At 39.9% G+C, this 12,456-nt stretch overlaps 1 protein-coding gene across 1 annotated transcript in view; it reads left to right on the forward strand.

Moving 5' to 3' along the window:
• The window catches only part of PRTG (protogenin), a 128,679-nt gene that overhangs the window by 43,998 nt on the left and 72,225 nt on the right, over positions 1-12,456 (forward strand). Inside the window, exon 3 of the mRNA XM_064267524.1 lies at positions 12,256-12,400. Within this exon, the coding sequence (XP_064123594.1) occupies positions 12,256-12,400 (145 nt within the window). The remainder of the gene's footprint in view (positions 1-12,255; positions 12,401-12,456) is intronic.

A 12,456-nucleotide genomic window follows, 5' to 3' on the forward strand; every position in this document is an offset into this window, starting at 1 on the left:
GCTGACAGGAGGGGCTTTGAAGAACTTTGTGAGCGCATGGGGTCCCAAGCCTACCGTTGGTTGGCAGGGTGCAACTGGTGAGATATCAAAGACACAAAGAGTTCTCCGGTGTTATTTTTTTTTAAAAGGAATGTATTTGGACTAAAGTGGAAAAGTATCTAGTTTGTAGAGACTTTACTTGTGGGATATATTTCTGAAAGTCAGTGATTCTCAACTTTGTTATAAATTTTCTAGCCTTTGTTTTATTCATAATTATTTGGATACATAATTTTGATCTAAGCTTTCCCTTTGAAAAACAAACCTACCTCATAGCATCTGGTCGTTGGAGTTGGCAGGAATTTAAGCAAGATAACATGTTCACTAGAAGTTGGGTAATAAGCCATTTATAGAATGCCGTTAGCTGTTGTTGAGTCGGTCCTCAACTCATGGCTCCCCCACGCACACCAGAAAGAAGCACTGCTCAGTCTTGTACCATCCCTGTGATTCTGCTGAAGCCTGTTCAGTGTCATAGTAACATGCAAGCTGGGCAGTGGCGCCACAGGAGGTATATTGGCTGGGAGTCAAACCTGGGTCTGCTACCATGGAGCCACTAATGCCTCTTTTCAGATAGCTATTGTATACTCAATTCAGCTGTAAAAGGGAGTGACACCAAAGACAGTGATTACATCTGTCTTGTTATATTATTTTTATTAAACAGATGCTATTTTGGGTATTTTGTAAGATAACTTAGAATAAAATATGAATAGCTTCTTCCGTAGTCTTAAGGATATAATTAAGTTTTCAATTCCTGTTTGAAACTTGTACCTTCCTTAGTTTTTACCTGCTGATACCCTGTTGCTTTGATTAAATGATGGTTTCAGATCCCTCCTTTTACGTCCTACTCATTTGCGTTCTTCGGCTTCCCAGCTCTTCAAGTTTGATGACTCTAAGTGAATCAGAACCTGATTGGGCAAGGAGTTATACAACTATGTTTTGATTAGTAAAGCCTCAAGTAGACAAATGTATGGTTTGAAAGACCAGTGTCATAGAAATAAACTTTAAGTTGATATATGTAATCCCTAATGACAAGCTCAGAAATTGTGGACATTTGAGAGTCTGAGGCAGAAATCTCCCTATTTTCTTGATGAGCTACTTACAGTTCTCCGTACAGCTACTGATTGCTGAGTTAGAGACATGGAGAGAGCACAGAGGGGCTGGAACGTGACTGCTGGCCACGTTCTCCTACCATTTAGGAGTCCCCAAGGAAGGGGTGTGGCAGCAACTGGTGCAGTTTTTTACCAGCTGAGGCCCCCAGATCCTTGGCTGATCTGAAGCATGTAGGACCACTGGTTTGAACCCTGCATTACAATTCCAGCTTAAGTCTTTTCTGTTTAGTAAGAGAATATTTCGAATGCAGTTTTAAAGAGAAAGTGAGGTTTTTTCTTACATTAGGGAATATAGTCTATGAACTTACTTTAAATTACTAGATAGCATGTCATTTCAGGCTGTATATCCATAATTTTTCATTGGTTTTAAGATCAACATGTATTAAGTGTTTTATTCATTGCAACCTTTTAGCACCATGAATGGCATTTTGGTTTAATATTATAGTCAAACATACATGTTTTGTTTGCTGAGCAAATAAAGGTTTGGAGAATATTTTTATCAGAGCATCTTGATTCTTTTTCCTTCCTCTCCCCTCCCCTCATCTGTAAATCATGGAAACAAATGATTACGTAGACAGGTGAAGAGGAGGAAGTGGCAAATAAAATAGGCCCTTACATTTATTGTGTTTGCAAGGTTGTTTTTGAGGACAGCGCGTGTTTCTTGGGACCTTGTTTCTTGCCCATTTTATGGAGCTCTGGCCTCTTAACAGCACTGCTTTAATGACTTCTTCTGGGGTTTATATTAGCACTGACTGTGGAGGGAAGAAAGAGGTCAGGCTCCACAAGGAGTCTGTAGACTTGTAAAATCGTACATACCTGACAGAAACAAAGTTCATGTTAGGGAAGAAAGCCGAGATTTGCATAAGGGCACGGGGTGTGTTACCACTTAAATAAATATAAAACATTTTGGTAATGCTGAAAGTAGTTTGTAAACTAAAGTTTTAGGGGGCTATAACATTCATTAAGGAATCCTGGTGGTGCAGTGGTTAAGCACTTGGCTGCTAACCTAAAGGTCGGAGGTTCAAACCCACCAGCCACTTGGCAGGAGAAAAATATGGCAGTCTGCTTCTGTAAAGACTGCAGCGTCAGAAACACCATGGGGCAGTTCTGCTCTGTCCTACAGGGTCACTGCAGGTCGGGATTGACTCGATAACAGTGATTCATTGGAAAGAACATATTCATTCACTAAAGTTTAATACCCCACATAGTAGAAAATCAGAAAAATACTTTCTGGGAACCAGAGTTTGTTGTTAGATGCCGTCTAGTCAGTTCTGACTGAGTGACTCTGTGTACAACAGAAGAAAACACTGTCCAGTCCTGTGCCATCCTCACAGTCGTCACCTTTGAGCCCATTGTTGTAGCCATTGGGTCATTCCATCTCATTGAAGGTCTTCCTCTTTTTCACTGACCCTCTACTTTACCAAGCATGACGTCTTTCTCCAGGGACTGGTCCCTACTGATAACATGTCGAAAGTACGTGAGACGAAGCCTTGTCATCCTCGCCTATAAGGTGCACTCTGATTGTACTTCTTCCAAGATAGATTTGTTCATTCTTCTGGCCAAAAAAAAAAAAACCAAACCCATTGCTATCGAGTTGATTCCAACTCATAGCGACCCTATAGGACAGAGTAGAACTGCCCCATAGAGTTTCCAAGGAGTGCCTGGTAGATTCAAACTGCTGACCTTTGGGTTAGCAGCTGTAGCTCTTAACCACTACACCACTAGGGTTTCCGTTCTTCTGACAGTCCATGATATATTCAGTATTCTTGGCCAACACCATAATTCAAAGACATCAATTCTTCAGTCTTCCTTATTCGTTGTCGAGGTTTCAGATGGGTATGAGGCAATTGAAAATACCACAGCAACATCCTTCTTTCCAGGCTGTCTTAGTCTGGAAGCTCTGCTGAAACCTGTCTACCACAGGTGACCCTGCTGGTATTTGAAATACTGATAGCATAGCTTCCAGCATCATAGCGACATGCAAGCCACTACAGTATGACAAACTGATGGGAGGGTGATGGACTGTTCTGGTATAGCCCCGTAATTGGTCTCCCTGTTTCTAATATCTCAGTCAGTCTCAATCTCTCTTTTCCTTTCTTTCTTGCTCTCTATCTCTATTTCTCTCCCAGTACTTGGATTTTTTCATGATCAAAATATATGTGGGCTTAGAACTAGGAGAATAACAATAAAGGAATAGTTACTCTTCCTGCTAAGTAAATTGACCTTTTAAAATAGTAGATTTAAAAAAAAAATTTTATTGTGCTTTAAGTGAAAGTTTACAAATCAAGTCAATCTCTCATACAAACATTTATATACCTTGCTATATACTCCTAGTTGCTCTCCCTTTAATGGGGCAGCACACTCCTCTCCACCTGTATTCCCGTGTCCATAGAATAGTAGATTTATTATTTTTTTAATATTTGATTCCTAAATAAACTTCAGACTGAGGTGCTATAATTCACATGCATTCGTGTATTTTAACTGTTCCCTAGAAATACAGATACTCTTGCTTTGGATGAGAACTATAGGTTCTGAGTCGTAGAAGGCAAAAGTTTAAAGGTGTGGTTCTACCTTGGAGATCTGGGAGCTTCACGTGTATTTTCACCCGGATGGAAAGCCAGTGCACGTCAGCTGATGCAGAGTATCTTCCAAGCAGCAGAATGGCTTGGGTCTCTGGAGATTGATTGCTTGGATTCAGATCCTAGCCTTACCTTGTCTTAGCTGCAAACTTACGTAACAACAGTTGTGAGGGTTAAAGGAACTAGAACATGCAATGTACTTAAAGCAGTACCAGGTACTGAAATGTATAATAAGCTGTTGTTACTTGTATCATGATTAATTTGCTTTAGACCTCTGTTACATGCTTCTACAATGCTGTTTTTCTTTCATAGCGTTTATCATGGTTTGAAGTTACACGCTTGCACAGAAACTTAAATACCTTACCCCACGGTCAGACAGGTGCCTGAGGCTGGAGCCTCTGTCAGTTTTTTCATTGGATCCTCAGCACCTCGAATGTAATAGGCACGGAATAAACACTTGCTGGGTGGCTGATTTTAGAAGAGATTACTTTATCCTGACTTCTTTCTAAAATAAATGTGATTTAAATCTTTTGCTGGCCAGGGAAGACAGTTAATTTGGTACATTATTTTATGAAGAATTGTGTGATTCTGAACCTGTGAATATGCATTAACTACAAACTAAATAAGTGCTGTGATTACAAAGATAATAAGATTGATATTAATGTGGGATTCATGGACAGTAACTCCTTTACGCCAGAGTTATGCTTCATACCTTTAACAGCAGAGGTATTCATTGTTTTTTATGTAACTACTTATGTTAACTGCTTACCATCTGAACAGCTTGGTTTTAGAGTAATTGATGCCAAACTACTCCTTTTGCCAAAGCTAGCCAGTGAATCTGTTTGTTGAAACTGTACCCAGTTAAAAAGAGTTAGAAATGTATAGTGAGCATAAAGAATGATATTTGTTCCTTTCGCCTTAGCCAGGATATACAGTAAAACCTGCAAAAGCTGGAACCTGTGTAAGGCAGAAACCTGTCAGAGAAGGAAAGCTCAAATATTTTCCACTAATAAAGAGCGATAGAAATGTGTAAGACTGCATCCTGTCAAAGGTGGAAAACTTGCAAGACACGGAAAACAAGGCAGTCCCTTCGTGTTCTGCTGGCTGTCACAGCTTTCGCTGTATGTATTAAAATTTCCTAATAACTAGGCTGAGGGCTTTAAGATTTAGAAAGAGGGTTGCTAAGACATAATGCCTCTTGACAACATTTAAAATTGGAATCACATCTTTTGTGAGATTATTCCTTGTTTGGTTTTAGCAGTGGTGGGTTGACCTATAGAAGCCCTTGAATTAGTAGATAGAAGCCGTTTGTGAGTCAGATGCAGCCATATCGAACCCTGGTGAACATCAAGAGGATGTATTTGAAGGAGGAAGAGAGACAGCTGAAAGCAGGGAGACCCATGGACTGGCTGCTGTGGTGGTCCAGGTGAGAGCTGTTGGGACAGGGACAGAAGGGAACGGATTGTTGGGAGTTAAAATCAGCAGGAATAAGTGGCTGAATGTAAACAGCGCAGGAGGAGTCAGTGGTGCCTAGCTGAGTTGCTGGATAGTGGTATGGTATCCCGAGGTAGAGGTCCAGGCTTGGAGGAAAGAATGATTTCATTTGAAATGCCTTTTGTAAATACCAGGTGATGATGTCCAGTAGGCAGGTGGAGCCATGAGTATGAAGCTCTGGGAATGGTGATGGTGACCTAGGCTGGAAATATATTTTGGGGAATCAGCTGGAACAAGTGAATGTACCTGTAAAACTGACAGTGGAGGAAATCACTAAAAAGACTGTGGACAGTGAGAAGGGCAGAGAGGAGGCAGAGAACCTGAAAAAGGAGAGAGGAAGAAGGAGAGAGAAATAAGGAGTGTGTAGTGTACTGGACGGTGCTTCAGTAACATAATAGGGGAAGAAGGAAGATTAGATTGGTCTGAGGCTTCAGGTCAGGGAGGAAGGAGAGACAACTTGTATGCACGACTCTTAATAGAGAAGTTTTGATGCCCTGTGGAGGAGATAGAGTGGATAGGGTATGTGATGTAAAGAGAGGTTTGGGGTTTTATTTTGTTTTTTGAGGTTGGAGAGACCTGAACAACTTTAATAGTCCAAGTGGAAGGAGCCAGTAAAAGATGAGTTTGAATATGCAAGAGAAAGGGAGAGAAGGCAGATATAAGTTCCCAGAGGAGAGGGAGGAAGATGGGGTTGGTGCCCAGATAGAGGGGTTACAGACAGAAAGAGTGGAATTTTAATTTTATTGCTGATACATGTTTGGCTCTTTTTTCCTTCAGGCTCAGAAGTACTATGCATGTCCCAAGCAGTATCTGGCATGGTCTTCTCTGGGCAAAATTATCTTGCCAGGCAGTTGAATTTTCAAAAGGAACCAAAAAGTTAGACATTTTAAATATAAATGTGGCTTTGAGGTTTAAAAAAAAAAAGCCTTGGTTATGAGAGTGGGGAGGGAGGGAGGGAGGGAGGGAGGGGGTATTCACTAATTAGATAGCATATAAGAACTATTAGGTGAAAGGAAAGACAGCACACAATACAGGAGAGGTCAGCACAACTGAACTAAACCAAAAGCAAAGAAGTTTCCTGAATAAACTGAACACTTCCAAGGCCAGCATAGCAGGGGCAGGGGTTTGGGGACCATGGTTTCAGGGAACTTCTAAATCAATTGGCATAATAAAATCTATTAAAACATTCTGCATCCCACTTTGGAGAGTGGCATCTGGCGTCTTAAATGCTAGCAAGCGGCCATCTAAGCTGGATCAATTGGTCTCAACCCACCTGGAGCAAAGGAGGATGAAGAACACCAAAGACACAAGGTAATTATGAGCCCAAGAGACAGAAAGACTGCATCAGCCTGAGACCAGAAGAACTAGATGGTACCTGGCTACAACGGATGACTGCCCTGACAGGGAACACAACAGAGAACCCCTGAGGGAGCAGGAGAGCAGTGGAATGCAGACCTCAAATTCTCGTAAAAAGACCAGACTTAATGGTCTGACTAAGACTAGAAGAACCCCTGAGGTCATGGTCCCCAGACCTTCTGTTAGCCCAAGACAGGAACCATTCCCAAAGCCACCTCTTCAGACAGGGATTGGACTGGACTAAGGGGTAGAAAAGGATATTGATGAGGAGTGAGCTTCTTGGATCAGGTAGATACCTGAGACTCTGCGGGCAGCTCCTGTCTGAGGGGGAGATGAGAGGGCAGTGGGGGTCAGAAGCTGGCCGAATGGACACGAAAAGAGAGAGTGGAGGGAAGGAGTGTACCGTCTCCTTAGGAGGAGAGCAACTAGGAGTATATAGCAAGGTATATATACATTTTTGTATGAGGGACTGACTTGATTTGTGAACTTTCACTTAAAGCACAATAAAAATTAAAAAAAAAAAAAAAAGTCTTCATACTTGCTTCCATACCTTGCTGAAAACCATGGTAGGATCAAGAAATACCCTTAAAAAATGAAAAAATGCAGCCATTTATCTTTTTGTTTTCAGAATTTTGTGACTCCAAAGTTCCAGTCCATTTGTTCTTAAATTCCAAGTAACAGTTCTTCTAATCAAGAGTCTTAGGAGTTTCATAGACTCATCCATCTGAGAACAAAGGGGCAGTATTCAAAGAAAAGGTCCTGGCTTGACGCATCATACTGTGTAATTGATTAGATGAGATTCGGAGTAAAAAGCAACACAGTTGCATAAGTGGTTGGAGAAAAATTACTCAGGGAGACAGAGTGATTATTTTATTCTTGGTAATCGTCAACATTTATAAAAGGCTTTATAATATTAGCTTATTTAATCTTTATAAAAATCCTTTGATATAGGAGAGACAGATTTTTAGCTGTTAAAAAATGCCACTAAAATATTGGTTATCATTTGAAATTCTAGCAAACCAAACATCATAATAATCGTTACTTCTCATCTCAACCCATAGTATCTGTACCTGGCACACTGTGCTTAAAGACCTAATAGAATTGGATAAAGTCCAGAAACTTCCAGTTCAGTTCAGCAAGCATTGTTTTCAGGCCAGATCTGTGCCATTTACTGTCTTAAGGGATCCTGCAGAAATGATGACCCATTATTGGCTCTCCGTGAACGCGTGGCGTGGAAGCAGAGGAAGACTTGTAAATAAGTGGTGACAGTATACGGGATAAAGGCAGCAGTTAAGGGGTTGCCATGCGCAAAGGTTGTAGAGAAAATGGCCAGAAACAACTTCTCAAAGGAAGGAGTGTGAACTGGGCTGTAAGGGATGGTAGGATTTGCTAGTTGGATAAACGGACCTAGGATATTTGAAAGAGCAGGAAACACTTGTATAGAGCTCAGTGTGAAAAGGCACAGGTATATCCAAAGACTTATAAGTAGTTCGGAAATCATGGTGGTGTAGTGGTTAAGTGCTACAGCTGCTAACTGCGTGGTTGGCAGTTCGAATCCACCAGACCCTCCATGGAAACTCTATGGGGCAGTTCTACTCTGTCCTGTAGGGTCACTTTGAGTTGGAATCAACTCTACAGGCAGTGGGTTTGGTTTGGTTTTATAAGTAGTTCAGTGTTAGTGGAACATAATTGTGAGTGGTTAATAAGAGATGGGGAAGTTTGGCAGGGACTAATTTATCAGCAACACAAATCAAATTCGTATTTTATTATGATCACTGTGGAGGATAACTGCTGGCAAAGGAGATACCTGCTAAGAGGCTCTGTAAGACTCATGGGTGGGAGATGGCAAGGGTCTAAATCAAAGAAGGACTGTTAGTGATGGCGAGGAGAAGCCAGGTGTGAGAGAGAGCGGTGAGGTAAAACAGACTGAATTGGCCATTTGATTCATTGTGAGGTAGTGGAAACAGGAATTGTTCTGATAGGGTGAAGAAAATCAAAATATACTAGACATTACAGACTGGAGGTTAAGACTGGGAAAGAATAAGATAAAACTCAGGTTTTGAAATTTATGAGTAAACTGAATAAAGACTAGATTATTAATGACAGCTAGAACTAGGGACTACCCCATATACTTAGGACAGATAAATATGAGATCATTAAGAGCAATTAATACTTCATGAAGTAGGCATTAAACTTATGGAAATTTAGGTTCTAACTGCAGAAAAGTTGAATGGATTCAGCATACGTTTAGTTAGGTATAGGAAGATAAGCTTAAATTAAGATAAATTCAGTTGTTCTAAATGGGAACCTGATATTTCAAAGATGACTATAACCATCTATTTCCTGAATCCTCAGTAGGTGAACAGCAGTGGGTGGGCCATGTGTCTGATCCAGAAAGGAAACTTTTATAAATAGACTCTAGAAAGTGATTACAAAAGCATTTTTCAAAACTGTATTGATTTTTAGAGTTTGATGTACTTGAATAGTGGTTCTGAAACATTTTAGTCTCACTGTGTATACTGTTAAAAGTTATGGAGGACCTGAAAGAGCTTTTATTGATGTAGGTTATATCTATTGATATTTTTTATAATGAAGATTAAAACTGAAAATTTTTTGTGTTGACACGCTGTGGAGTTGGCAACCAATGTCACAAAACAATATGTGTATTAATTGTATATTGAGAAACTAATTTGCTCTGTAAACCTTCATCTAAAGCACAATTAAAAAAACAGAATTTTAAAAAGTCCATTTTAATTCATTTTGAGATAAAAACATTGATCCATTACATATTAATATAGCACATTTGATGAAAAATAGCTATTTTCCAAAGCAAAAAAAAGTTTAGTGAGAGGAGTGGTGGTGTTTTACATGTTTGGAAATCTCTTTAATACCTGGTTCCACAGAAGACAGCTGGGTTCACACATATCTGCATCTGTGTTCACATCATGTCGCTTCTGGAAAACACTGCATACTCGAAAGAAATGCGACTGGAGAAGGCAAATGGCGGTTATGAGAATGATTTTGACCTTGCCATCACCATTGTTTATTTCCCAAATGTTTTCATTACCTTAAACCTCAACTCTGTACCGTTAAGCATTAGCTCCCCATCCTCCCCAGCCCCTGGTAACCACTAACCTACTTTCTGTTTTTGCCTGTTCTAGATATTTTATCTGTAAGTGAGATCATACAGCTTATGTCCTTTTGCGTCTAGCTTATTTCACTCAGTGTAACGAAGGTTTGTTCATGTCGTAGCATGTACCACAGCGTCATTCCTTTTAATGGCCGAATAAGATTCCATTGTATGCATATACCACGTTTGTTTTTCCATTCATTTGTTGATGGACATTATGGTGGATTTTACCTGTTGGCTATTGTGAATTAGTGCTTCTGTGAACACTGGTGTACAAGTATCTGTTTGAGTTTCTGCTTTCAAGTCTTTTGGATATATACCTAGGAGTGGAATTGCTGGATCATATAGTAATTCCGTTTTTAACTTATTGAGGAACTGCCAAACTGTCTTCCACAGCAGCTGAATCATTTTATTTTTCTACCACCAAAGCACGAGAGTTCCAGTTTCTCCACATCCTTGCCCATACTTGTTATTTTCTCTGTGTGTGTGTTTTATAATAGCCATTCTGTTGGGCGTGAAGTAGTATCTCATTGTAGTTTTGATTTGTGTTTCCCTAATGACATCTTTTCACGTGCTTATTGGCCATTTGTATATCTTTTTGAGAAAAATGTCTGCTCAAGCCCTTTGCCCATTTTTTGACTGGATTGTCTTTTTGTTAAGTTATGAGAGTTCTTTATATATTCTGGGTATTAAACCCTTACTAGATATGTGATTTCCACATATTTTCTCTTATTCTCTATGTCATCTTTTCACTTTATGGATAATGTCCCTTAACTCACAAAAGTTTATTTTGTTGAAGTCCGGTTTAGCCGTTATTTTCTTTTCTTGCTCATGCTTTTGGTGTTGTATATAAGAGAACAGCTGTTCTAAAGGAAGCAGAAAGTTTTGTTACATATACAAATAATTACTTTACCTCATTGCACCCTTTTTGGAAGTAAATTCTCCTAATACTTTCACCATTATTCACTGCCTTTGTCCGGTACCTCTAAAGGCCTGTGATCCATCACACGTTAATGGAGTCAAATCCAAGGCAGAAGTTGTTAGTCTTCTCTGATCTTTTACCCTTTTTCAATCTAATGAAGTATAAGCTCACCTAGACCTTACTCCCACTATTTTTCTTCATAATTATTCTTTTATTGATAAACTGTAAAGGCATATGTACTTTCTGACCTCGAGTCTGGGGAGAGGGTATAAGATACAAGTGAGGTCCTTTCTTTTACATCCTAGAGAATTTTGTAGAGGGAAGGAAAACACACTGTTCTGTGGAGTCTGTACTCCTTCAAAATGCAAAAACATGAACACTGAAGACCAGTTCCTGGAGGCCTGCCTAGAATAGTAAAGAAGAAACATGTCTAGGAGATAACAACACTTCAAGATTTATCTCTGCTTTGGAAACACATGAGCCTAAAAATAATCTCTTAAATTTCTCTACTTTTTATGCACCAGACACACCATTTCTCTCTCCTTTCTCATTCTGCTCCATCAGTACCAACCTCATTTGATTGTAAACACAGAGAAACATAGCTCTGTGTCCAGTAAGAACCCAGTCTTTCTTTTCTTTCAAATATCTCTAGAATCTGTCCATTCTCACTCAGTTCTGTCATTCCCATTGAAACAGCCAGCTGTCGGGCTTTTGACTTGAGTCGAGATTCCTCTGTCCTCAATCCATCCTGTGTAGCAGTGCCTGATTAGTTTTTCTCAGACATTATTATTCGTGGTAGTCCTTTGCTAAAAAATCTTCAGTAATACTTAATTTGTATCACGGTACACGTCCACTTTGTCTCTACTCTCCTACCGCTTTCCCGTAAACCCGTAATCCGGATTGTTTTGCGGCGGTGCTGGCTGTCTCCTTTCAGGCTGCCTTGTGTTACTCCTTCCACCTGGAATGTCCTACTTTCCTCCTTCCGTCTAAACCCAGGGAACCTTCAGCAACAGTCCTTATAAATGGTCTTTACCTGATTAACCCATCTTCATTCATTTTTTTCCTCCTCTGAAATGTAGCCATATTTGAAGTTTATACCAAACAGTTTAGTATATAATTACATACTGTAATTAACTGTTTATTTTTGTTTCTGTTTTGTTAATTTTTCTCTTCAAACAGATGGTTTTATGAGAAACTGTTTAGAATTTCTTTCTGAAAGGAGCAGACTCCTTGAAGTGGGGATCTGCGCAGTAGTTTTTCCAGAATTATTCCCTAAATTATTTTTGTGCTAATTAAATTGGGTGTCTTGGTGGTTAAGCACTCAGCTGCTAACCAAAAGGTCAGCAGTTTGAATCCACCAGTCGCTCTGCGGGAGAAAGATGTGACAGTCTGCTTCTGTAAAGATTTACGGCCTTGGGAACCGTGTGGGGCTGTTCTGCTCTGTCCTGTAGAGTCGCTGTGAGTTGGAATTGAGTCAATGACTCAACGGTAGCAGGAATGGAAGTTAACTTGGGAATGGTCTTGTGTCTGGGCAGGAGTTCTCGTCTGACAAATGATATCTAGCGTAATGTTATTTCCAAATATAGTTGTCATGTATTTACCCTGAATTTGTCACACTTTATCTTATAGCTATTTCTGCATTTGAAGTTCAGCCCGTTTCCACTGAGGTTCATGAAGGTGGAGTTGCTAGATTTGCATGCAGCATTTCATCAAACCCTCCTGCAGTCATAACATGGGAATTAAATCGGACAACTCTACCTTTAGCTATGGACAGGTAAATACAGCTGTTATCTCTGGAGGTGGTACGAGTAGCAACAAAGATCTCATCAT

The sequence above is a fragment of the Loxodonta africana genome, chromosome 13, assembly GCF_030014295.1.
Source record: "Loxodonta africana isolate mLoxAfr1 chromosome 13, mLoxAfr1.hap2, whole genome shotgun sequence".
NCBI classification, from domain to species: domain Eukaryota; kingdom Metazoa; phylum Chordata; class Mammalia; order Proboscidea; family Elephantidae; genus Loxodonta; species Loxodonta africana.